Below are 27,564 nucleotides of genomic sequence, written 5' to 3'. Positions count from 1 at the left end.
AAAAACTGAAATATTTTCTTCACATATCAGACGCATCCCCTTTCCCCTGTTTTTGATATGAAAATGACCATCAGTCCATTTTCTTTAACAACATGCCATTCACTGTCTACTTTTCTGCGTATAGAAAGGGTTATTTTCACGAAAATATATTAAAACCCCTTTAATTATCAGTATTTGAAAGTTCCAACCTCCCAAACACATTCCGAATGTAAACTGGCCATTTCCTCTGAATGTCGCAAGGTAGCTGGATCTAAACTACAATGAAATGCATCAAGCCTTTCACTCCCCGAGCAAGAACTGCAGCTGTAATTCGAAAAGACGAATTGGGAAAGTATGATTCTTACGTGATCGTAAAGTGGGAATATGCATCTTGGAACTTTCCTACAGCTGTGTAAAAGTATGAAGTCTTCACTTCAAGAAGAAAAATCACTCAGATAATTTCCATATAGTATCTCCTCCCTTTTTAGGTGAAACCAACCGAGCTCGATAGCTGTAGTCGTTTAAGTGCGGTCAGTATCCAGTATTCGGGAGATAGTGAGTTCGAACCCCACTGTCGGCAGCCCTGAAGATGGTTTTCCGTGGTTTCCCATTTTCACACCAGGCAAATGCTGGGGCTGTACCTTAATAAAGGCCACGGCCGCTTCCTTCCACTCCTAGCCCTTTCCTGTCCCATCGTCGCAATAAGACCTGTTTGTGTTGGTGCGACGTAAAGCAACTAGCAAAAAAAGGTGAAAAATTATTTGTTCACTAGGTTTTTCCGGTAACACGAAAATAATCCGCTGAAGCCTAGCCCATTAAAATTCCTTCCCGGGCTCAGTCCGACCCACGGCCCGTGTGTTGGTCACCCCTGCTCTAGATGATCTTTAATAAAGGGAAAAAGGTTTAATTTTCTTCGGGAGCTGTATCACAAACCCGAAGACTGGAGTAATTATTTACGAGTGGATCCCGGCATATAAATGAAAGCACGGTCGTAGTAATTTCAAAGTACAGTACAGAATACAACCACAGGAAGGACTAACATTACCCATGAAGGACTGCTACAAATAAACTACGAAGAAGGCATAAAGAAACGATCCTGTATTCACAAACGTTAGCATCAAAACAAGAGCTACTCTGCAGCTTGCCATAAACTTCCCACATTTAAGTACGAAGTTCTGAAAAAGTGAATCCTTGAAAGTGAGTTACCTGAATACCACAAATAATTGAAGGGTCCGTTGACCTGGCTGTTAGACCTCTTTAAACAATAAACATTATTAACAAATAATCGAAGAAAATAAAATATTTGCACTCATGTTCATAAAAAACAGAACACATTGAAAGACTAGATATAGGAAGTTCATATTCACAGGACATGTTCATTAGTATGTTCTGCAGAAACGATTAGCATTTCAGTCACCTAGGATCAGTATGTGTCCTGCGGCCTAGTAGGCATTGGGTCCTCCACGGGCGTGATGGCATCGATGCGGATAAAGCGCGAATGGCGTCCTGGGGGTATAGTCATCCATGCTTCATTCACCTGGTTCCACAGTTCATCTTTGGTGGTTGGTATTGTGTCACAGCGCCGCATCCGTCGTTTTACCATATCCCACACGACGCAGTTTGTCACCCATATGTTTTCGTGAATGTCAGAAATATGACGGAAGGTCATTTGATTTATTTTCTGCTTGGATAAAATTTAAAAGTATTATGAGCGCTGTGTAACATGTTGTAAAAGTTATTAATGAGGGTCACGAAGTGATATCACGTCCAAAGTAGATCGTAATTTCCGTGAATTCATTGCCTATATTTTTGTGATGTCAAGATGATTTATTTGACGTAAAAATTTTCTGTTTGAATTTTGATGGAGGTGGCACAAGATATCCGTGGTTACCCATTTTCCATCGGGTGTATGCGCGCTGTCGTGTTGAGTAATGCTGATCGTATCTGTCACGAAGTGTAATGCTATTCGATGTCCGTTTAAACTGTGTCTGATTGACAATAAATCCAGCTTTAAAAAATACGAGGTCATTTTATGCGAAGTTGTTCATTATTAAAGTATTGTGCGTAATTTATGCGTCGTGGATTCTAAGGATTTTTGTTCCATTTCTTTTATCAGTGAGAGTCGTCAAGTCGAAGGCAAGAGGTTAGATTTGTCGTATCAGTTGAGATAGGATTTGCGAATCAGGTGATTGGAAGCCTGTAAATGATGCCGGGATTTTACGTGAATCCGAGGGATATATTTGTATAATGTTTGGGATGGGAAAGTGTGAGAGAATCCACGCAAGTGTTAATTTGCGACGTGTGCAATCATTGAAGGACATTTAAAAGTAAAATCTATTTGCATATCTGTTTGGTCAGGAATATCGTATTTTAATTCTATTTGCGAAGTCAAAAATTTCATTCTTGTGGGACCAGTTAAGCGTGAAGGATAGATGTTTTATATCAAAGCTGACAGCAAGGAAGGTCGCTTGTTTCCAATGCCGCCAGCTGATCGAGGGTGGCAGTTCGAATATAACGGGAGTTGTGCTGCTTGTTACGTGTTGAAAATGAGATTGCATTCTTTAGAACGGAGATCAATAATGTGCGTGAACTAGTTGAATTTTCATCCGGGAATAACGTGTAGGTTATTATGTACTATTATTTTGTTTAATTGAGATCGTAATGTATATTTGAAACCACGAGGTTAGAGTATAATGAGCGAAGTTAGCCAATTCAAGTGTTGTCCAAAATATAGAGTGATGGTAGTGATGATTGATTTATGTTTGAGGGGTGCACAAAGATTCATGGAAATGTCATGATGAGATATGACATAGAAATCGGTTTACATTTTTACGGCGAGTTACTTATGCAGATTTTTGTTGTGTACTTAATTATTAGGGTTATCCAAGTATTAATATTTGTTAGTATTAAATTAAACTTAAAGTGTGATGACATGAAACTAGATATAATACTGGAAATAAATTATGTAAATTTTCTTCCAGCTGCACGATTCTAACGACGATAAACTATTGTAACAATGATAAAATATAACTACGTCAGAATTTGCGTAGGGACTTGTTAAAGAAACCATTCGTCCGCGGAGATAGAATTTGTTGTACATTAAGATTCATTAAATCATTTAAATTATTAAATTCAGTGGAAATCGTATTTGTGAAAGTTCAAATATTAACTTAACGCTTAAGGGGGACATATCCGAAGGTAATAGATTTTACTGCCACAAAATATTGTGAGCGTTGTTGTTGTTGTTGTTGTATTATTTGACTTTGATTGTTTGAGCATTAAATGTGTTTGGATTAGTAAATTGGAAACTTTGGTCATCAACCGATGTAACTTAATTGTGTTTAGCCTTCAGCTTGGAAACTTGGATGGTCATGAGGTCATCAACCTCAGTGACTTAGATTAAGGCCATATGCCACTGTAGCATCATTTTCCTTGCGGTCATCATCCATGATGACTTTAAAGTAACTTAGAAGTTTATATGTCGGTCCATGACATAGTCGCAGGTCACATCGATTCAATTAAGGGTCTATGCCGTACAACCACTGTGTGGCACACACCAATTGGACTGCCTTAATTATACCCAGAGTCCAGAGTTCGTGTTACGAGAGCTGGACCATCAAGAATCATTATGATGGTACATGCAGTCTCACATGGAAGCCGAATTTAAAGATTTCCGGACTTTCTTTTCTTCATTTAATATCTGAGACAATGGTTTCTAGTAAGGATGCCCATCAGGCAGTTAAGTCAAAGGCTCAAACCAGCATTCTGATCCTCTGTATTAAATGATTTTGGCGTCAAATGGACAAGATTGAGTCCAAATTATATTGATTTTAATATTTTCTTTCGTGATTTCATTAACAAATACAAATACTATTGAATAGAACTTTCATTTCAGTAGATAGGTTAGGATTACTGAACCCTACCTTTCAACTCAGCAAGTGACGAAGAACCCGTAACGACCGATAGGTAAGGAAGGTAGGTATCCTTCATAGTGACCGAAGGGTTCAATATATCGCAATTTTCAACGTATTGCTGAATATTTGTGGGACAATGATGATCTCAAATGTGAGAAGAACAAATTATTAACTACCAATCTTTCTAAAATTCCCGTTTATACACTAACAATAATTCAATTACAATCTCATCAAGATTTCTAACACAATGAACTCTCTCGGATGCCACGAGGCTGACGTGTTTGAGCACCTTCAAATACCAACGTACTGAGCCAAGATCGACCCGCCAAGTTAGTCTCAGCTACTCAGCCCGGTTCTCAATATTATCTCTATGTAGACTGTATAGATAATAACCAGACTTATAATGCAGAGCATGATTTCTACTCGTCTGGACGTTGATAGATTATGAAAGGTTTAAACCAAAATCTGTATCGATGAAATGTTCAGTATATTCTGTCACCCAACATAAAGATGAATAACGTGGATAATTGCTTACGTTCACCACTAGACTCCATTCTTGAAGCAGTGTTGACAGTATCGCCGAAGAGACAATAATGAGGCATTTTCTGCCCTACTACTCCAGCGCACACTGGTCCTGAAAAACAACATATTGCATGAAATCGTCGTATGGACCACGAAATTAGAAAAGATATGACATTACATTAATTTAACAAAATACTTGCCCAATAAATAATAATAATAATAATAATAATAATAATAATAATAATAATAATAATAATAATAATAATAATAATAATAATAATAATGCTATTGGTTTTAAGTACCACTAACTACATTTTTATTGTTTTTCGGTGACACTGAGGTGCCGGAATGTTATCCTGCAGGAGTACAGTAAAGCTACTGACACGAGGCTGATGTGTTTGAGCACCTTCAAATACCAACGTACTGAGCCAGGATCGACCCCCCAAGTTAGACTCAGCTGCTCAGCTACTTGAACTACTCATCCTGGTTCTCAATACTATTAATTTTATCTTCGAGTCAAGGTACTTAACCTACATGACGAGTACAGTAAACAAACATCGCATTAGTGCCTCAACTTACCTGAGTGAATTCCTATGCGAACTTTCAGCTGAGTTTCAGGACGGTGTGCTATAGTAAATGCGATGACCGCATCAAGAATTGCAAGAGCCATGAGAGAAATTTCCTTTGCATGATCATCTCCATTTCTCTCTGGTAGCCCAGAAACAACCATGTAAGCATCGCCAATAGTTTCCACCTGAAAATATAGCCAAGCTTTAATCGACGTAACAATACAACTGCCTAACTGTATAGACTGAATTATTCAATTTTCAAGTTCTATTGTTAATTTGGAACAACAAATTAGTACCTTATACACATCATAGAAGCCAATGATTCGATCAAAAGTACTGTATAGGTCATTTAAGAAGTCCACAACCTGTAAGAAATTAATTACTAATGAATATTACATAATATAATTACACAGATGATGTGTGGGTCCTTATGTTCTGGAAGAGGGATGTTAAATGAAGTTCGGAAGAAGAGATGCGGAAGTCATTACAAGTCTAGAGACACTGATGTGCGGGGTATTCACTTGAAAATTATTTAGTACAAGCTCAGATATTATACGAATGATTGAGGTATTGTCCAAGTCGAGGTTGTGAATAAACACAGAATATTGAATAGCACATAATATTACCTATCGTACATTACGTAAGTAGGGAAGAGAACAAAACGTTTCACACGCAATTCCTATAAAGGTTTAACAATCATCAGTTTCATCCTGGATTATTTTTCGAATCGGGTAGGGATCAAAAGGACCAATTTGTAAATAGTTCATTGCCAAACTACTAACCAATTAAAACAAAAGCCTACGTTATTGTTATTATTATTATTCATATTATTATTCTTATTATTATTTTTATTATTATGGAAGCGTTTATTTAGCTTTGTATGTCTCACAAGTATGCACAGGAGAGGAAGGGTGGAATGGGAACTCAAGAGTGCCTCTCCAGTAATGTGAAGTGATGGGCAAAAAAAAAAAAAAAAAAAAAAAAAAGAACCATCCTCCTTCAGCTTCCATACGCCATCACTGCCATAACATCGTCATGGTGTTCATAATTTCAATTACATGTCAGTATTAAGTTACTCAGTAATTCAGGACAGATATCTACGTATTTTCTAGGGTTTAGTATCTTCGTTTCTCGTCCAGTTAGCGCGGGTTCGTTTACCAGCTCTACCAACGAGAGTTTAAATCCAAGTATAAAATTTGAAACGTGATGCTTAGCCTCCTGAGGGTGACTGAGATGAGATATGGGTTCACTCTCTGTCTCGGCTGTCCGTAAAATGATGTTACCCAATATACAGGTTACGGCCACTCTCCCCCACAACTTAGACTGATAGAAACCACAAAGTTGCACAGGCGAAAGGCAACTACCCATCTCATTCTCCTCCAATAACCACAATATCTTTTCAAAAATGTCCCTAAACATTTCGCCTGGAATACTAATAAAATTAGTACCTCGACAGTTACTGTAATCCTTCATGTTATCTTTCTTTTTTGATTGGCACAGTTACTGATTCTTGCAGTTGCCAGATACCCCACGCAAGTCCCGTGCAAGTTACATTACTGTGGAATCTCGCCCACGCCCGTTGCTTTTTGAAACCATAGTTATTTACCATTCTACCTATTTTCCCAACCATGGTATAATTAGCAACATTTTTCTCATCTCGATGAATTCTGTTGTCCAAATTTCGTCAGAAATATAACAACGTGTTCACCTGATTTAGCCAAAATTATACTCCATTTCCTGTTCCTTTCCCTTTTTATTATTTTTCATTACATCCGAGGAAGGGTTGCTTGCCACTTAGACTTTAGAGGATATTGCCAGAGTCCTCCTATGATTTCCACTTGATTCTGCACCTTTCCTTTTTGCACTGCTTCCTATCCATACCAAGTGTCCTCGTAAACCACCCATTTCTTTTCTATACCTTGGATCTGTATAGTGTTGATTCTTGGGAAATATTCTGCCTAATTTCCATATTCTGAGTGATATTGACAGCAATTCATCGATTTCCATTTCCTTCGCGGTTGATTCTAGGATGTCTTTGAATTGGAAATTGGAAATGGGGCTCCGTCCTCCCCATAGGTCTGAGGCTAGCTAAAAAAAATATTCTCAGTGTGTTCGGTATATTTCTGTGAAACAGAGTGCTAGCCTTACTTACACATAGCCCCAGTGATAATTTCTTCTATTCTGACGGTTTAGGGACCATGGTGAACTGGACAGTACTAATTGGCTGACCACAAGGAAGACCACGACTCAGAATATATCCGAGATTCCCGTTCCTATTCCATAGTAACTGATATCTCGACTCTCAGGACCATTCACTATGCTACTCAGTCGTTGCCCGTGGCCCACGACCTACTGGGTAGGACGTGACTGCATGAACCGAAGCCTTGGATCACCTTCACCTTTAAAATATCATTGGACTTAAAGGGAAGGCAAGGGGAAATGTTCAGCAGCCTCCGATAGAACAGGTAGCCTAATCCTACCTCTTCAAAATTAGTTTTTTTAAAGTACTCATTTTCAACTATTCGTACAACCTTCGTTAATGGTGGTGCCACTAGTCACCAGTAGTTTAGATGCAATGTTTCTTTTATAGAGTAGCTCTTCCAATTTTAATGAAACCTTGTTATATTGAGGTAATGTTCATTAATATTCACATTTTATGCTAGATATTGTCACTGATGCCAAATTGAATCAAACAGTAAATGGAATTTTCAGCAGTCTTTCCTACTGAATGGAGCGGTAAATCCTACGTCTTACATAATTTGATTCATGATAGCACTACTGGCTGGCACCTTGAATGTCAATGCTACCTTTTATAATTGTGATAATGCTCAATTTTTATTTCAATCTAAATGTAGCCATTATAGGTAGCCTATGTATCATTTTCAGCGGTTCGAGGTGGGGGTTCCGATGGTTGAGCGCTGGTTTTCTGAGCCCTAGTTAGTGAATTCGATCTCGACTCAGTTTAGTCGTACACCTGAATGTGCTTAAACACGGGAGCCTTGTATCGGTGGATTTAACGGCACGTAAACGAATTCTTGTAGAAATAAAAGTCCAGTGCCGCCAAAAAATTGTTATTAGGACCTAAAATCATTATTATTATTAATTTCAATGACATTTCGTAGATTGAGGTCCTACAGCGAACGCCTTATTAACCAGCCTCGGGTTAACCAACCGATCCGATAATGATTGCTTCCGATCTCACATAATCGTTGAACAGTTAGATGTTATGTTTCTGACAAAATGACATGACTTCACCTTTAAAATATCATTGGACTTAAAATAATCAAAAACCATTTACAAATTTGTTTAAGTAAATTCGTATTCATGTGTTAAGTTAATTGTATTGGTATTTTAGTTTGAATAATTTAATGACGGCATCTAAATGTTTACAGAATATTTCTTTACTGAATAAGTTATTTTATAGAGAGTAAAAATACAGCTGTTGGACCATTAAGTGGATTTAATATTGCGTTTCACGGCAGAAAATCACGCTAATATGTTGTACTGTACTTATATATGATATTTTTCTTTTTATATAATACTGTAGATTACTGAAATTAAAAAAAAAACTTTATAAGCCGAATGTTTCTAAATACTGTTTAAAACAGGATGAAATTGCTTAAATTCATGTGTAGTATTGTAAAACATGCTTTTTTTTCATCCCACAACGGTCCAGTCCCGAGAAGACTGGTAAAGAGTGCTTCCATTGTACATTGAATACGCAAATTTGACGCTGGGTGTTTCTCTTTGCGCCATTTGCAAACAATACATCATTTCTTTATGAATATCCTCGATCATATATCAAACACTTGTCTAATCTACTTGTGAGATGCAGTGATTAGGTGTTTACCTCCTGTATGCAACATTGGGAGTAATAATAATTTCGTGTGGCTATTACTAGACGATTCCAGCCCTTGTAAGGCAGACCCTCCAATGAGGGTGGGCGGCATCTGCCATGTATAGGTAACTGCGTGTTATTGTGGTGGAGGATAGTGTTATGTGTGGTGTGTGAGTTGCAGGAATGTTGGGGACATCACAAACACCCAGCCCCCGGGCCATTGGAATTAACCAATTAAGGTTAAAATCCCAGACCCGGTCGGGAATCGAACCCGGGACCCTCTGAACCGAAGGCCAGTATTCAGCCAACGAGTCGGGCACATTGGGGGGTTAGAATGTCGTTATAGTTGGTCGGTACTTACAAATGGTATCCATGTAAATATACTTTTATGAACGTTTTCCAGGGCAAAGTTTCGGCACTTCGGCGTCATTTTTAGTGTATTGGTAGATAAAAATGTTAAACGCCAAGTATTATAAGTATTATCATTATCTGGTTGTGTTATTGTATTATGCTTATTATTACTGATGTCCTGAGAATGATTTTCTGTGGTTTCACATTTTCACTTCCAGGCAAATACCCGGGACAATTCCTGTTCAATAGGCAACAGCCTATTCCTTCCACGTCCTTACCCAATTTCATTCACCATCATTCATGTCATCTTCATTAGCTCCTCAAATGAGGTTAGAGTCGGGAAGGGCATGCGGCCGTAAAACATGTCATATACATTCATCTCACCTCATTCCCAACCCCGTATCAAGAAGCGAGAATAAGGGGTAGACATACATTCCAACTGGTAGTGAATTATTTATCTAAACTCTTCCTTACGTTACGCTGTGAATGAACTTCACTCATGCATGTTCATCACAAATCATTCAGTGACAATAAATACACAGGTTACAAGAATTAATTCAGTACGCTTGCGTTACCATAACGATCTCTTCTAAACTAATTCACAGGCCTTTCTTGAATGCGTGTAATTTCTTATTTTTATTTTCTGGACTGGGAATGGAATATCACAGCTAGTGCAAATATATTTTGTTCTCTTGCCATGCACTTTAGTGGAGTATAAGCTGCAGCGTATACTAGCTCGCGTTAGTAGTCATCTTCCAGCCTCTGTGCAAGCCATTCTCGTGACTAAGTCCAATAAGTCTTCGGTTACAAGTCGTGAGACGCCGAGGTAGCCCTAGCATAGCACCACAGAGTTAGTCCCGTAAGACTACTGTAAACAGGCCGCCTTACCCACTCCTCCTCCTCAACGCGCAGTAGCAGAATCCTCCTCACAGTTAGTCCCATAAAGAGCATGTATAGCAGTCAACTTGCACACACCTCCTTCTCAGCTGAGGGGCCTTGCTGTATGACATGATTGTATTCCAGCTCAGGCAATATCACATGTGGGAAGGATACTTCGCGTGGGCACAATGAAATAAACTAGATGTGGTAAGAATGCTTCCAATGGACACAAGAAAATAAATACTTCCCACAGCATGTGAAAGGGTAATCCAACTCCAGTCAAGAATATTGCTAGGTAGAAAAATATGCCGTTTGGGAAATGTATAATATAAGGAAGGATGAAGGAATGTTTTTGAAGCATTACTGAAATGGAAGCATTAGAAGTAACAGATGATTCTGAAGAACGACATTTGTACGGTTCACTGAAAATATGCCGATATCTAACCATCTAATGATGAAAGGACCAGGTAAGTTCTAATATTATTTTTAAGTTTTCATTGATATACGACAAGGATACATTCCAGTTAAAGGGAATGTGTTTCTTAAAATTCAAGCAAAACTAGAGATCAGTTTCACTTCATTGCTAACCGCTGATATTTCCATCTTTTCTATCAATGACTTTAGTATCTGAAGCGAGGAAGAGAAATGCAACCGATGCTCTATCACAAAAATTTGGTGTATGTTAAAGAGTTAATGAAATGTTTAATGTGAAAGGTTTATAGTATGTTTCACATGCCCAGGCTACTTTCTTTAAGTGTCTACATATGTGACCTATGTGATAAATAGGAGGTATACTTGCTTTGAGAAAACAATAACCTCCTCAATAAACGTATACCACCCACGTGTTGGTGATGTATTAGGGGTCTATGTCACTGGAGACAGCAGTGGGAAATATGTCCCAGAATCTATAGTAAATGGCATTTTGTAGATTATACAATACAGATATCTTACCGTGTATGCAGACTTGGACCTATTAGTGAATTGTGAGGCATTCAATGACCTTGGAATGCTTACTCTGTTTCCTGTAGAATATGTACGTAGTGTATACTACGCATGATTTTTGAATGTTTAAAATAGTATGAATCTGTTAATAACCCTCAACTTGTGAGAAGATAATTCCTGATATTTGTTTTGATTATGAATTTTTCACCTAACTCATTCCTGGTTGGCAGCGTTTTTCCCCAGTGTGCTAAGTTGGGATCGTTTGTTGGTAAATAGTACAACCACCAAGTCGCATGGCTAGTGCACACCGTGGAGGCCACTGCGTAGGCTACTTGGAACCACCAGCAGTGCCAATGCACTATGAGAGACTTTGCCTCATTACCAAAAATTGATGCCTGCCTGGCCATCAGATGATAAAGATGTTGAAACTCCGAAGTTTTATAGCACGCTGTTAGTGGCTTAAGAACAGGAACGTGCTTGTAATTTAACCGCCATGAATACATTTGTAGAGATATCTTCATTTACCTGTGGGGGTCTGGATAAACATCCATTTATCTCCAGCCAAAAAATGATATTATTTTGAATCATGATATCAGATATTTTGTGTTCTCAACAGATCAGAAGAACTGGCAGATTTTGAGAATCAACTTCTATATCATCTGATGGCCAGGCAGGTATCAATTTTTGGTAAAGAGATAAAGTCTCACATAGTGCATTGGCACTGTCTGTGGCTCCAAGTAGCCTACGCAGTGGCCTCCACGGTGTGCACTAGCCATGCGTATTGGTGTGTGTGCTATTCACCAACTGATGATCCCAACTTAGCACACTGGGGCGAAACGCTGGCAACCAGGAATGAGTCCAATAACGGATCATTTATATTGGTAAGATAATTCCTATCACAAGACTTAAGTAACACAAAAGCGTTCCATTTGTAACCATTGTTTAATACAATTTGAGGCTCAGTTCTTCGTGTTAGCCGATCGAAAAATGCATTCAGTTAATTTGAGTGTACGTAAGCGACACTGTTTCTTGCCATGGCTGTATTAACATAGCTTGAAGATATTACCTCCATAGGTGTACTCTGAGCACAGAGTGCTGTGAAGCCTACAATATCACTGAAGTAAATTGTGACTTGTTCAAATTGTTCTGGCTGCACCACCTCTCCCGACATCAACTGCTGAGCAACTTGCCTGTAACATAGATTCATGAAAGAAAAACAACAATTATATAGATATATATGGAAGAATGAAATCTCATCAGGGTATTTTTTTAAATATCAGGGTAAAATAGCAAAGAATTACCTGTTTGTTTAACTTAAAATATACTTTCTACTGATACATCATCGTTTAATTAGAGCAAAGAGATAAACTCTAAGTCCAAATGTACTCTTATTTCAACCAGTTTTCAAGTTAGGTTTGAAAACAGCGATGATGTATGAACATTTAATTGATTTTCATTGTGTTTGAAGCAACATATGTTAAACTCTAACCTTGGTAACACTTGGTACAAAAGTTCCTCAGATCTCCTCTTCTCTTGACTTAGTTGATCTGTCTTTTCTTCAACCAAGACCTCCAGATTGTTGGCATATTGTTCCATACGCCGCAGGAGATCGTCCATTAAGTCTTCCCCGTATCCTCTGATTGCCATAAATATATTACGAATTAAATTAAAAATTCAAATAATATAACCCAAATTTATTTATCATGTGGGCTTCACGTGTAAATAAGGTAGCTGTTAGGGCACTATAGACGCTGAAGAAAACATTAAAAACAGATAATGATAATTTAGAAGTTTTTGAGACAGCTTATGACACAAGAATACGGCATAAGTCGAACTGTAGACGCAGATGCGATTGTTACGTGACGCGTAAAATTGACTTAAATACAGAAAGTAATGCGTACAAAGTGATTTTACAATTTTTGAAACTTTCTTGTCATTATGTAATGCAAGACAGCAATTTCTAGAGAGAGTTTGATGTTGAATATAGAACCTGGTGACCACTAGCACGTTCATCACCGGAGTAATCATTGCTCTCCTTCCCCGACCCCTATCCTGTCGATACTGTTATCAATAGACACATTTAATCAATATTCTGCATTCCGCTGACTTCAAAACACTGGGTTCAATTAAACTCCAAAGATTCATAGCACGCTGTTAGTGTCTTAAGAACAGGAACGAGCTTGTAATTTAACTGCCATGCATACACTTGTAGAGATCTCTTCATTTACCTGTGGGGTCTGGATATAAATCCATTTATCTCCAGACAGAAAAAAATGATATTAATTTGAATCATTATTCAAGGTATTTTGAGCTCTCAATAGATCAGGAGAACTAGCAGATGTTTGTACCTGACGATAACTTTACATGCCCCAGCGATCCCTTTGTTTTCCTTCAAATAACGGTAACACGTATAACAATTGTAAAGTGTTTTTTATAAAAGGGGTACAGTAGAGTTAAAAGTTTTCCAGCACAATTTGATAACTAAATATAGTTTTATCATATGCTAAGTGGCTGCGCGGTTTGGGCAACGTGGATATCAGCTTGCATTCGGAAAATAGTGGGTTCAAACACCACAGTCGGCAGACATCAAGTTGGTTTCCGTGGTTTTCCATTTTCACAAAAGGAATATGCTTAATTAAGGCCACGGCCGCTTTCTTTCCACTCTTAGCACTTTCCTATCCCATCGTCGCCTTAAGACCTATCTGTGCCGGAGCAACGTAATGCAAAATTCTATAAAAGGAGGAAAGAAAAGAGTATCATATACAAAGCAAGGAACAAAAGTAGTATCATTTAAAACAGAAGACAATCAAGTGTGAAAGGATTCTAGCTCCTTTGAGCTAATGATACTTCCTATACAGTTGGGAAGTTAATCCCGGTGATTACGGCTGTGTTAATCTGGATAATTAGACCTACATGCTAGTAAATTGGAAATTAAATTTAGTTTATACTTCAAGAGCTACCTTACTTACATGCTGTTAGCCAGTAATCTTTAGGTGCTTAATAATGTGTGTTTAGTGGTTAAAGAGTTATTCTGTTCCCTAAGAGGAAGAATTTCCATCGTTGCTAGTTTAGTTATTGTAGAACAGTTATTAAGAGTTGTTGTTGACTAACTTTCTTATGGTCCTTATGATAGTTCTGATGGCATGGAAGGTCGGACGATCGTCAGGATTCTCGGACCAGCACCGCTCCATTAATTCAACGAGTTCCACTGGGCAGTCTTCACTCAGCACAATCGGTCTGAATGGTGGGTTTTCATGAGCAGCAACACGCGTTACTATGTCTGTAGACAGAGAATACGATATTTGCAATACCAGCTGAAAAAAATCCTCTCAAATTCCGTTAAAATGTGTTACCAAAACTGATATTGATATGGTAGAGTAATCTGAGTTATATGCGCATCACACGGTAGACTCGGTTTATTTATCTCAGATAACTTACCAAGTGCTGGAGTACCTTTTGTGAAGGAATTCTGAACGCAGGTAAAGCTCTATGTAAAATTATAAATATTTTCTCCAAATAACTTTTATCAAATGAATAATTACATTTGAAATAATTAAATGCATACAAAAATCATAATACACATACAAAAAATAAGCAAATATCTCCTAAATTACGAATACATCGGACTTTTATATTAAGATATTCTTTGGCTAGAATATGAGTTATAGTCTTTAGAGTTTGTGCTGTGTAAATAAAATATAGTACGGTACTTAACATTCTAGACCGTTCATGGGGGTTTATCCATCGTACTTTCGACATTGTTAACTGTGGCAGAAGGTCATCGTGAAGAATAACACAAATGCCGTAGTCTACCGTCAGAACATTTGAGGGTTGTCACTGATCTTCATTACACATACAAATTAGGCCTATTTAATCATATTGGGAAGTCTATTACCGAAATGCAACTAATCATGAGTCATTAACTATCCAGTTTTTAGAAGCCTTCTGTCGTTATAACAACAGTCGCAGCTTCTTTTATGACGTTGCAAAGGTACAGTACTATACGTACAATGATAGATTTACTCGGAAGTAGTGGTATTGGGCGGGGTTAAGCCGCCTCCGCCTCTGTTGGTGCCTGGGAGGAGGCCGCCTCCGCTGAGGAGACTCGGCTACGTGTGCGGTCTTGACCTCATATGACGCCATAACCTAACGCTGGATAAGAGTGCTGGCTTAACCTCACATAACGTTGACCACGTGTGCGGGCTTAACCTCACATAACCTAAGGCTGGCTAAGAGTGCAGGCTTAAACTCACATGACGTCAATAGCTAAGAGTGCAGGTTTAATTTCAAATAATGTTACGCTGACCACGTATGAATGCTTAACCTCACATGATGTCAATGACTACGTGTATGGGCTTAACACCATATGACATCACGCTGACGACGTGTGCAGGCTTAGGTCTGGGTTCGACCCCAGGATTAGGGGCTTTAACCTCACACGACGTTAAAAGCTACGTGTGTGGGCTTAACCTTACAGGCTTAACCTAACTGGACACGCTGGCCGCCGTAAGTGTTCTGGGTGACCTTAAGGCTTCGGCAGTCTTGTTTACCTACATGCCTTGAAGGTGCATTATCGATAGCATTGTCTGGGTCCCTGGCTAAATTGTTGCCTGCTGGCCTTTAGTCCATGGGGTCTCGGGATAGATTCTTGACGGGGTCGGGAGTGTAACATTTATTGGTTAGTTTCGATGGCCCTGGAGCTGGGCGTGTTTGCCCTCTTCATCATTAGAATTCATCGCACGTAGAGTCCATCCTCATAGACGCGAAGGTTGCCTATACGGCGTCAAGTTGAAAGATCTGCACCAGGTCTCTTCGTAGGCCACACGCCGTCATTATTAACAATAGAGTATAGAGAAGGAAATCTGAGCACTGGACGAGTTGCCGTAATCCGCTGCCCAGATGGCGCCATGAGCTCCTGAGACCTATTGCGAAGAACAGTGGTATGCATAACTACTGCCAACTTCGTATGAAATATATATATAGAACTCTCACTTTTGGAATACAACAGCAGCTGGACAATTTGGAGTATTTGCGAGATGATTGTGCTTTCATCGAAGTAGATAATCCCTTCTTATCTCCTTTTTGCGGAAGAAGAATCAACATTTCAAGCAGCAGAAGTTTGGGTAGTAAACACAACATATGGACTTCACAGCTCCCTAACTGAGAAGATTTCACTGTGATAACATTCAGACCACCTAAATATTCAAGGAATATATATATATTCCCGCACAAACTGTGAGCAAACGATAGTTTTGCCACGACAATTACTATTTCCACTCGCAGCAATACATCATATGCACTTTACGGTGTATAGGTAAGGTATAGATGGCATTTAGTAGAACCATAATCTTGTATTAGTGAAGCAGATACAAAGATTCCGACGCATAAAAAGTGCTTTCTACAGCCCCTCCCAAGGATTCCAGCCTTTGTGAAAAGGCAGATTATCATAAGGAGTTGTAACTTCCGCCGCAAATTTTCCGGTATTCCGTATAGATATCCGTTCAAACTATCACGAAGGTAATAATTTATTAAATTAAATAACACGATACGCCTGTAAACTTCGATTTAAAAAGAAGTTAAAGAGAATACACGGCAATTTCACTGGATAATTACAGCACTAAACAGTTTTTGGATTGTTGACGATTGTTTCTAAATGCACATGGTAGTTGTATAAACAAATACAAAATCAGCTGATTACTTTATTCCGATAATTTGTAGTCTAAGTTCCCTGCACACTTTATACTTTCCACCTTCGTTTATTCATCGAGTAAAAGTTAATAATTAAATTCCTATACCTATCCCAATAATATTGCAGTTCAAGCCCCCGGCATATTTTTGACATAAGTTGTTTTAGCCAACCTCTTACTTTTCAGCATTTAAGGACAATTTTATTCTCCGTCACGAGTAGTAGGGAAAATAATATGAATCCACCAGCGGTAAAAATCATATAACCACATTTCAGATGAGAATCGTAGTGTAGATACGTTATATTTAGATAGTACCGTATCTTGCTGCTATATTCGAGTGTATCCTTGTGTATGTATACTTCGTGTGTATCTATTTGGGCATAGTACTGATAATAACCTGTCTAAGCATTTAGCTTTGTAGGCAATCTTTGAGTACAGTAGTTCGTGCAAATTTCAAACTTGCTGTTTTAATTTTCTGTTTGTGTTTAGTAGTGGCAAACGGCACTGGTATCGTAATTAGGATACGTCTGAACGTACGGTAGTTTAAAATTATTGTAGTGTACTGTACAGTAGTATACGAGTAATATCTTATTATAAATTAGCGTGCTTATTTTATTATTGTAAAATATTAGTGTAGTATAGTAGAGGTATTCGTTGAAACGCTCTTAATAGAATTCTGTTGTTGTAATTCGAATAGGCTTAACTGCAGTTTAGAATTGTGTAATTCTTGAGCATTCCTTTCGATATCCAGTAATTAACACCAGTTTTTATTCTGTTGGGGTGTTGTAGGATAAAAATAGAGTTCGACTAAGTAGTATTGCAGTGTAGTACTATATTAATTACCTTATTGTCGTGTGATTTTTAGTACTATCCTAGACAATATATCCTTCCGTTCATTTTTTCAAATAACAAGTTATTTTATTTTTATATTATTTTCATTTTTTCCGTAAAGAATGCCTAAAGAGTGCAAGTGTACGAACTGTGGGTGTGGCGGGGCATTGAGTTGTATGAGGGAGGAGTTGTAGATTTTGAGGGAGATAACTATGATTCTCACAGAAGACAGAAAGGCAGGCCTCCCTCAAACAATGTACAGGCTACAGTAGGTGTAAAATAGGGATGGGAAGGAAAGGGGGGATTGTAGAAGACAAGTGGTCAACTGTTCTAAGAGGAAGGAGATTGCAGGCTAAGGGCTCTATTCAGGATCAGAATCCAGGACAGGTGTCTGCGAGAAATTGGTACGAGTCACTGCAGATAGAACAACAGAGGGAAGACCAGGAACACGGAACTGTTGCTGAGATGTGGGGAAGTAGGAGGAAGGGAAAAGGTAGGAAAGGGAAATGTAGAGAAGAGGATAGGAAAAGACAGGTGCAACAGGGCCATGAGAGGAGAAAAGGGAGGAGGAATTAGCTACCCCAGCTATCAGGAAAGACAGGGCTGACCAGGAGGGGAGGGGATCAAATGAGGTGGGTAGGGTTGAGGCACTGGTCATGGGGGATTCCATCGTTAGACATGGGGGGAAAGTGTGTGGAGGAAAGGGCACCAGGGTAGAGTGTTATCCAGGAATTAGGTTGAGGCAGATGCTGAGGAAAGTAGAAGAGGAGGAGGAGGGGAAGGATAAGGTGGTAGTGTTTCACGTTTGTACTAACAACGTAAGGCAAGCTGGTATAAGTACCAACATAGTTGGGGATGTGTGGGATAGGGCAAATGCAGCACGGGTTAAGTTTAAGGCAGCGGAGATTGTTATCAGCGGAATGCTGTGTAGGAGGGATCCTGCCTCAAGGGTGATTGTGGATTTAAATGAGACTATGGAGTGGGTATGTGGGAAACTGGGAGTGAAATTTCTAGATCCTAATGGGTGGGTAGGATATAGGGATCTGAGCTTTGATGGCCTTCACTTAAAACGCAGAGGTACGTATAAGTTAGGAAATTTGTTTGGAAGGGTAATAGGGAGGTACATTCAGGGAAACGGGGTTGTCTAGGGAGCGGTGATAAGGGTACAGAGATCTGGAAGTCAAGTAGGGAAGATATAAAAATGTTAGTGTTGAACTGTAGAAGTATTGTAAAGAAAGGAATAGAAATAAGTAATTTAATAGATATATATTTACCAGATATTGTAATAGGAGTTGAATCATGGATGAGAAATGATATAATGGATGCAGAAATTATCTCACGGAACTGAAGAGTGTATCGTAGTGATAGGATAGGAATGATGGGAGGGGAGTATTCATTATGGTGAAAGAAGAAATTGTAAGGTACGAAAATGTTAAATACGACAAACACATGAAATTCTAGGTGTAAGGCTCATTTCTAAAGATAAGTGGCAACTTGATGTCTTTGGAGAGTGCAGACCGGGAAAGGTTAGCGCTGACACAGATTCAGAATTATTTGATAAGATAATCAACTATGTGGGAAACGACATGGAAAGAAATGTGATTGTAGCGGGAGATCTGAATTTACCAAATGTCAATTGGGAAGGAAATGCGAACGACAGGAAGCATGACCAACAAATGGCAAATAAGCTAATATGGGAAGGACAGCTGATTCAGAATGTTATGGAACCAACTAGAGGGAAGAATATCCTGGATGTGGCGCTGGTAAAACCAGATGAACTCTATAGAGAAACCGAAGTAATAGATGGCATTAGTGATCATGAAGCTGTTTTTGTCGTAATAAAAAATAAATGTGATAGAAAGGAAGGTTTTAAAAGCAGTACTCTTAGGCAGTGCCGTATGGCTGATAAAGCAGGCATGAGGCAGTTTTTTAAGAGTAACTATGAATGGTGGAAAACGATAAATATAAATGTAAAAAGACTCAGGGATGAGTTTAAAGCAGTTTAAAAGGGAGGTGCAGATTGGAATGAAATAGAGTTATAAATGGTTGTGGAAGTAAGAAGAAATTGAAGCAACTTACTAGGAAATTGAATCTAGCAAAGCAGGCAGCTAAGGATAACACGATGGCAAGCATAATTTGCGGTCATACAAATTTTTGTGAAAAATGGAAGTGTATGTATAGGTACTTACAGGCAGAAACAGGTTCCAAGAAGGTCATTCCAGGGATAATAAATGAACAAGGGGAGTCTATATGCGAGGATCTTCAAAAGGCAGAAGTATTCAGTCAGCAGTATGTAAGATTGTTGGTTACAAGGATAATGTCCAGATAGAGGCGGTGACTATTGCTAAAGAAGCATTAAAATTTACATATGATAACAATGATATTTACAATAAGATACAAAATTTTAAAACTAGAAAAGCGGCTGGAATTGATAATATTTCTGGGGATATACTGAAGACAGTGGGTTGGGATATAGTACCATATCTGAAGTACTTATTTGATTATTGTTTGGTTGAAGGGGCTATACCAAATGAATGGAGAGTTGCTATAGTAGTCCCTGTGGATAATGGAATTTGTGATAGACATAAAACTGAAAATTACAGACCAGTAAGTTTGAAATGCGTTGCATGTACTGTAAGCTTTAGGAAAGCATTCTTTCTGATTATATTAGACATGTTTGCGAAATTAGTAACTGGGTCGATAGAAGGCAGTTCGGTTTTAGGAAAGGCTATTCCACTGAAGCTCAACTTGTAGGATTCCAGCAAGGTATAGCAGATATCTTGGGTTCAGGAGGTCAAATGGACTGTATCGGGATTGACTTGTCTAAACCATTTGATAGGGTGGATCATGGGAGACTACTGGCAAAAATGAGTTCAATTGGACTAGATAAAAGAGGGACTGAATGGGTTGCTATATTTCTAGAAAATAGATCTCAGAGAATTAGAGTAGGCGAAGCTTTATCTGGCCCTATAATAATTAAAAGGGGAATTCCTCAAGGCAGTATTATTGGACCTTTATGTTTTCTTGGATTACATATAAATGATATGAGTAAAGAAGTGGAATCCGAGGTAAGGCTTTTAGCGGATGATGTTATTCTGTATAGAGTAATAAATAAGTTACAAGATTGTGAGCAACTGCAACATGACCTCCATAATGTTGTGCGATGGACAGCATGCAGTGGTATGATGATAAACGGGGTCAAAGTCAGGTTGTGAGTTTCACAAATAGGAAAAGTTCTCTCAGTTTTAATTACTGCGTTGATGGCGTGAAAGGTTAATATAAGGAAAGATCTTCATTGGGGTAATCACATAAATGGGATTGTAAATAATGTTATGAGGGTGTTAAAGGGTTGTAGTAATGATGTAAAGGAGAGGGTATATAAGTCTCTGGTAAGACCCCAACCAGAGTATGGTTCCAGTGTATCGACCCTAACCAGGATTACTTGATTCAAGAACTGGAAAAATTCAATGAAAAGCAGCTCGAGTTGTTCTGGGTGATTTCCGACAAAGGAGTAGCGTTACAAAAATGTTGAAACGTTTGGGCTGGGAAGACTTGGGAGAAAGGAGACGAGGTGCTCGACTAAGTGGTATGTTCTGAGCTGTCAGCGGAGAAATGGCGTTGTATAACATCAGTAGTCGAATAAGTTTGAGTGGCGTCTTTAAAATTAGGAAAGGTCAAAATATGAAGATAAAGTTGGAATTCAAGAGGACAAATTGGGGAAAATATTCGTTTATAGGAAGGGTAGTTAGGGACTGGAATAACTTACCAAGGGAGATGTTCAATAAATTTCCAATTTCTTTGCAATCATTTAAGAACAGGCTAGGAAAGCAACAGATAGGGAATATGCCACCTGGGCGACTGCCTTAAATGCAGATCAGTATTGATTGATTGATTGATTGATTGACTGATTGCTAGTGAATATATTGTAATCATCTCAGGGGATGATCTGCCACTAAATTGAAGTTTCATGTGCCTGTGACCCTTCAAACAATGCCTGTGTGGGAACTGATGTATTTAATGCATGGCTCCGCTAACAGAGGTCGTTGGTGAAGTTTTCGGTTGTTTCGCTGCATTATAAACCTTCTGAATTAACAATCCGGTAGAATGTCATCCCATTAGTGACAGATCTATTGAACAGCTGAAATGCCAATCAAATGTTAATTCGTTGGAATAAATTTCGGAACAAATGAGCAGATGTGAGGTTATTGTAAGCTTTCAGATGAGAATATTCAGAAGATATATCACATTCGTAAACTTTTCTATAAAATTAGTAATCACCATCACATCATTTCATAATTTTACGTTCGAAATATATATATTTCAAGAAATGTACTATAGGTTTAGCAAATTTTATTGTATTCTATTTTCTGATCAAATTATTCCTGATAAATCAATATCTTCCTTAACAAAGCAATTAATTGTTTTTATAGCATTTACATCATTGGTGTTAAGCTGAAGAAGTATTCATCTACATATTTTAATTACGGATTTTTATTATCGAATTAGTCTATGGGGGTAGATATGCTATTATCGAAAGAAACATATGTCAGGTCCTTTTCACGGAAGAGTCTTTGAAAAATGTTTGGTAGATCAGGAAAGGTATGGGGAAATGCTTCTGGCTTTAATTTCCACCTCTGTCATGGAATCTATACTTTCACCATTCGTCAAGGACGAGTCTACTTTCAGTACGAATTTGTCGAACAAATAATATAACGCGCGAAATAATTACGAGTCAGTTTTCTGGCCTTTCTAGGGATACCTTTCTTTTATTTTGTAAGAAGGAATTGCTATCTTTAGATATACCTCCGGATATGGAGAACGTGAAAATGTTGCAGTATCTAGTTTTACCACCTTGCTCTTCAAACACAATATATTTTACACATAATGTTCACTAATTAGACGTCATCACATTGACAACAAATAGCAACAAAACGATCAGCAATTATAATGAAATCGTGAGATAACAGTCACGGCGCTTATGACAATACTAACATACTGCCGTCTCTGTCGACAGTGCTGCCGCTGCGACACACTTTATTTGGCTCACGGGTAAAAACAGAAGAGCTCACACTTCTATGCTATGTCATGCTATGCTATGCTATGCTTTGAATTTCACCTACTGAGAATGAAAGCAATTTATTTATTCATTAATCTAATAGAATCCCCAAGGCTTAACTCTAAATGCAAGTATCTCATGCTTACAATCATATTGGTAATATTCTGTCCAATCTCTAAACGAGTACGAAAATTTAACTAAGGCAGACCATTCAACAAGTAAAGTTTGTGTTGAAATGCAGGTGCCGTTGTCCACAATACATCTTGCGAGGTTAATGGTATTATGGGCGCTTGAATAAGTACTAGTTTCTTCAAAATAGCATACCTGCCGGTCGTAAAGACTGTCTGGCCATCTCGTATGGCCCAGCTCGTAGAATAATTTCTTCTAGGATCACTCCAAAACTGTAGACATCTCCTTTCTGTGTAGCTGGTGTTCCAGGAACGTGTGTTACCGGTAACAATTCTGGAGCCACCCACAGCAATTCTGCAAGAAACCAGAATTATTTTTTTGCTAGTTGCTTTACGTGGCACTGACACAGATAGGTCTTATGGCGACGATGGGACAGGGAAGGGCTAGGAGTGGGAAGGAAGCGGCCGTGGCCTTAATTAACCTTTTCACTCCCAGGTATCTTCCCTGCTTATGTATGTTCTATCCCAGGTTATTTTAGATATTTTGACACTAGATGAAATAGGCTGATATTTATAACTATTTACAAGGTTTTAGGACGAATATGACATTAAAACATTATCTGTTCAATTTTCATCTAAATTTCACGACTATGTTATAAATTTCCATGCACGGGTTACACCATATGAAGAGGCTGATTGTTCGCTTCCTCCTCCTCCTCCTCTTCACCTTGAGATAAATCACTTTCCACAGAATCATTCACTGATATATAACCTTCACTATCCTCGTAATAGTCAGATTCATCATCATTACCTAAAACATCATCTCCCATTTAACTCTGCTTACTAGTGGATGCAGCCATCTTGCTCAGCTACAGGCAGCTGTCAAAGAAGAAGAGACTAAACACGGGACTGGGAGAGAGCGTGAAATTTGAAATACGAGTTAACTCGTAGTTGGGACAGCAGAAGACACACAGGTTCCCGACTTAACTCGGAAGTGGGAGTGAAAGAGTTAAGGTACAGCCCCAGCATTTGCCTGGTGTGAAAATGGGAAACCACGGAAAACTATTTTCAGGGCTGCCGACAGTGGGGTTCGAACCTACTATCTCCCGAATACTGGATACTGAAACCAGAAATTTAGGAGAATATCGGCAGTGAGGTAGATGCATATGAAGTTTTCTCATCTTTAGTTAATATTGGTTGTCCATGAATTTTTGTCATTTGTATATTTTGATTTCTCCGTATTAAGAATGTTACGAAACTTATGATCTGTTGTAACTGGTTGCTTAGTGACAGATAACTGAGTCTTACAGTAAAGTTCTGTGCTTTTGCAGAGTCTCTAATATGTATAAGCGAAGTTTATGTGGTGGTATTCTTATGTAAAAAAAGGACAAGAATATTTGTGGTATATGTGAAAAAGGCGCTGTTTATTTATCAATGGTTCGGAGATAATTTGCCAAATATGCATGGAAAAAAGTATGGTGTGATTTCAAAGTACATTCTTCCCACGCAATGGGTATGAATTGCAACAATTTACAGAAAATAATCCAGATCATTCAGCAGCAGAGGCCAGAACTATTAAACGGATTGGTCAATGTGTTCACCAAGACAAGTTAGACCTCACGTACCTTTGATCACAGAAAGTTGCACGACATTGAGTGTGGCGTCTTACCACATCCACCACGTTTACAAGATTTCGTTTCGCTCTGTATAAAATTTTAGAAACATAAAACACGAGCAAAATGCCAGTATCATAGGATAACTAGATTTAAGTAGTTGAAAAATGTACAATAGCTTGGTGAATAAGGATACTTTTAACCTCACCAATATTATTATTATTATTATTATTATTATTATTATTATTATTATTATTATTATTATTATTATTATGTGCGTTCGAACCTCACTGTCGGCAGCCCTGAAGATGGTTTTCCGTGGTTACCCATTTTCACACCAGGCAAATGCTTGGGCTGTGCCGGCCCCCGTGGTGTAGGGGTAGCGTGTCTGCCTCTCGCCTAGAGGCCTCGAGGTCGATCCCGGCCAGGTCAGAGATTTTTCTCTCGATCTGAGGGCTGATTAGAGGTCCACTCAGCCTATGTGATTAGAATTGAGGAGCTATCTAACGGTGAGATTGCGGCTCGAAAGCCCAGAATAACGGCCGAGAGGATGCGTCGTGCTGGCCACACGACCCCTCGTAATCTACAAGGCCCTTTCAAGGGCGTTAAGTGCCGTGGGGTTAAATGCTTGGGCTGTACCTCAATTAAGGCCACGGCTGCTTCCTTCCCACTCCTAGCCCTTTCCGGTCCCATCGTCGCCGTAAGACCTGTCTGTGTCGGTATGACGTAAAGCAACTTGTAAAAGTATTATTATAATGTCTGTTTGTTCCAACATCACGGGGAAAAGGCTGGGTAGGTCTCGATCAAAGTTTGTGTTTAGAGTCTGCTCTTCCGGGAGCAGGTTTAGATATACTGTACATATGGTTTAAATACCAGTGAAGAGATTGGGGGTTTATAGGCAGACCAGAAGAGTGTTTTCAATTTTCTCATACACTACTGATTTTCTGTAAGATCTGTAAACTATATGCGAAGCGTCCCTTCATTTTTAATCATTTCTGTTATGTACAGGGTCTCTCATATAAATCCAGACCGTACAGCGGCGTTTTTACTCTCCGAGACTTAAGCAGCAGTACGCGAGGCGTGCGCATAGTCCTTGACCTCGCAAGGAGCGTGCACGCGTTCAAGCTAGCAGTCGTCAGGCTGAATCTCGATGTTAACGTGGTGAGACAATTATTTTCGTATGTAAAATGTATTTCAAGTACAAGTCGGCTCGACGTGTACGCGACGCATTTGTTCAGCATCTTCCTGGTGAAGTGTCACCTTCACGGGAACAGATTCACGTAATTTTGAATAAATACATCATAAATAAAAATGTAGGGTGTCCACTGTCTGCAATTTCATTTATTTTGCCTTAATTTGATATATCCGTTTTAGATCAGCTCAATACCGTATCCGTGGTTTTTAGCTTTGGTATCTGTTTGTTTGTTTGTTTGTTTGTTTGTTTGTTTGTTTGTTTGTTTGTTTGTTTGTTTGTTTGTTTGTTTGTTTGTTTGTTTGTTTGTTTGTTTGTGTTTAGAGTCTGCTCATCCAGGAGCAGGTTTCAACATGCATATCCATCGTCGCCATAAGACCTATCTGTGTCGGTGTGACGTAAAACAACTAGCAGAAAAAAACATGCATATCATTAAAAAATTACTGAATAGACTGGAGGTTTATAGGAAGACCAAAATATATTTTTTCAGTTTTATTTTACATTATTGGTTATATCTCGTCCAAACTTGATATTTAGAGTCTATTCATCCAGGAACAGGTTTTGATATGCATCTTATAAATAAAATGCTATGGATTCCGCTGACTGTAATGTCATTTATTTCGCCAAATTTTGATATATTCTATTATCCGTTTCAAGTCAATATTCAAGATCGTATCCGTAGCTTTTAGCTTTCGTGTCTGTTTGCCTGTTCCATCGCCAAAATTCATATTTAGAGTCTACTCGTCCAGGAGCAGGTTGCAATATGCGTATGTTGTTGTATGTTGGGTATTCAGCCCGAAGGCTGGTTTGATTCTCTGCAGTTCCGCCAACAGCTGTCATGAATAGCCTAGGCGTCACTGAAGAGGCGTACTAGGGAAATAAGGAGTGAGGTAGTTTCCCGTTGCTTTCCTCACCGAGCCAGCCGCTCCTATTACGTATCAGTCTACCAAGCCCACCGAAATGCATGCACCAACCGACCCTATGAGCGATATTTTCACACCATTCATAACAGTGACTGGCTGCATAAGCAATGGTATTACTAGCATCACCCATACCTCAGTCACTTTCATATTGTCAAAGCCAAGGATGAGACTGAGACTGTCAATGAAAGTAACAAATGTGATATAGCCCATACCAGAAGACATAGTGCACTGTAAACACTACATCTCGCCAGCAAAGGCATTCAATATGCGTAGCATTTAAAAATCACTGAATCGACTGGGGTTTATGGGAAGAACAGAAGAGTTCTTTTAAATTTTCTCATACATTGTTGATTATATCTCGACCAAACTCCATATTTAGAGTCTACTCATCCAGCAGCGGGTTTCGATATGCATAGCATTTACAAATCAATGAACAGACTGGGGGTTTGTAGGAAGACCAAATTAATGTTACCGAGCTCGATAGCTGCAGTCGCTTAAGTGCGGCCAGTATCCAATATTCGGGAGATAGTAGGTTCGAACCCCACTGTCGGTAGCCCTGAAGATGGTTTTCCGTGGTTTCCCATTTTCCCACCAGGCAAATGCTGGGGCTGTACCTGAATTAAGGCCACGGCCGCTTCCTTCACATTCCTAGGCCTTTCCTATCCCATCGTCGCCATAAGACCTATATATGTCGGTGGGACGTAAAGCAAATAGCAAAAAAGAAGAGTTCTTTTCAATTTTCTCTTACACTATTGAATATATCCCGGCCAAACTTCATGTTTAGAGTCTATTCATCCAGGAACAGGTGTTGATATGCATATCGCTAAAATATCACTGAACAGACTGGGAGTTTATAGGGAAGATCAGAAGAGATTTTTCTTTTCAATTTTCTTTTACACTATTGATTATATGTAAAATCTGTGGACTATATGTGAAACGCCCCTTCATTTTAAATAATTGTTATTATGTACATAATTTCACTTACTCTTCAAATGACGGAGAAAATTACTATTATCTACGGACTTCATACTCTGCAGTCAGTGACGGACACCCTCGCACACCTACAGTTATTTGAAGGATCCACAACACGAGAAAATCAGAGGATACATAATATTTCGCTTGGCTTGAAAATTAACCCCA

General features: G+C 38.8%; 1 protein-coding gene across 1 annotated transcript in view; it reads right to left on the bottom strand.

Annotated features, from left to right (window-relative positions):
- Window positions 1–27,564, bottom strand: part of LOC136863567 (atrial natriuretic peptide receptor 1) — a 614,185-nt gene that overhangs the window by 3,610 nt on the left and 583,011 nt on the right. Inside the window, exons 16-22 of the mRNA XM_067139947.2 lie at window positions 22,893–23,051; window positions 14,106–14,274; window positions 12,484–12,630; window positions 12,061–12,184; window positions 5,281–5,349; window positions 4,995–5,169; window positions 4,429–4,527 (exon numbers count right to left, since the gene is read on the bottom strand). Coding sequence (XP_066996048.1) covers window positions 4,429–4,527; window positions 4,995–5,169; window positions 5,281–5,349; window positions 12,061–12,184; window positions 12,484–12,630; window positions 14,106–14,274; window positions 22,893–23,051 — 942 coding nt within the window. The remainder of the gene's footprint in view (window positions 1–4,428; window positions 4,528–4,994; window positions 5,170–5,280; window positions 5,350–12,060; window positions 12,185–12,483; window positions 12,631–14,105; window positions 14,275–22,892; window positions 23,052–27,564) is intronic.

This window comes from Anabrus simplex, chromosome 2, assembly GCF_040414725.1.
Source record: "Anabrus simplex isolate iqAnaSimp1 chromosome 2, ASM4041472v1, whole genome shotgun sequence".
Taxonomy (NCBI): domain Eukaryota; kingdom Metazoa; phylum Arthropoda; class Insecta; order Orthoptera; family Tettigoniidae; genus Anabrus; species Anabrus simplex.
This window is presented reverse-complemented; position numbering and strand designations above follow the sequence as displayed.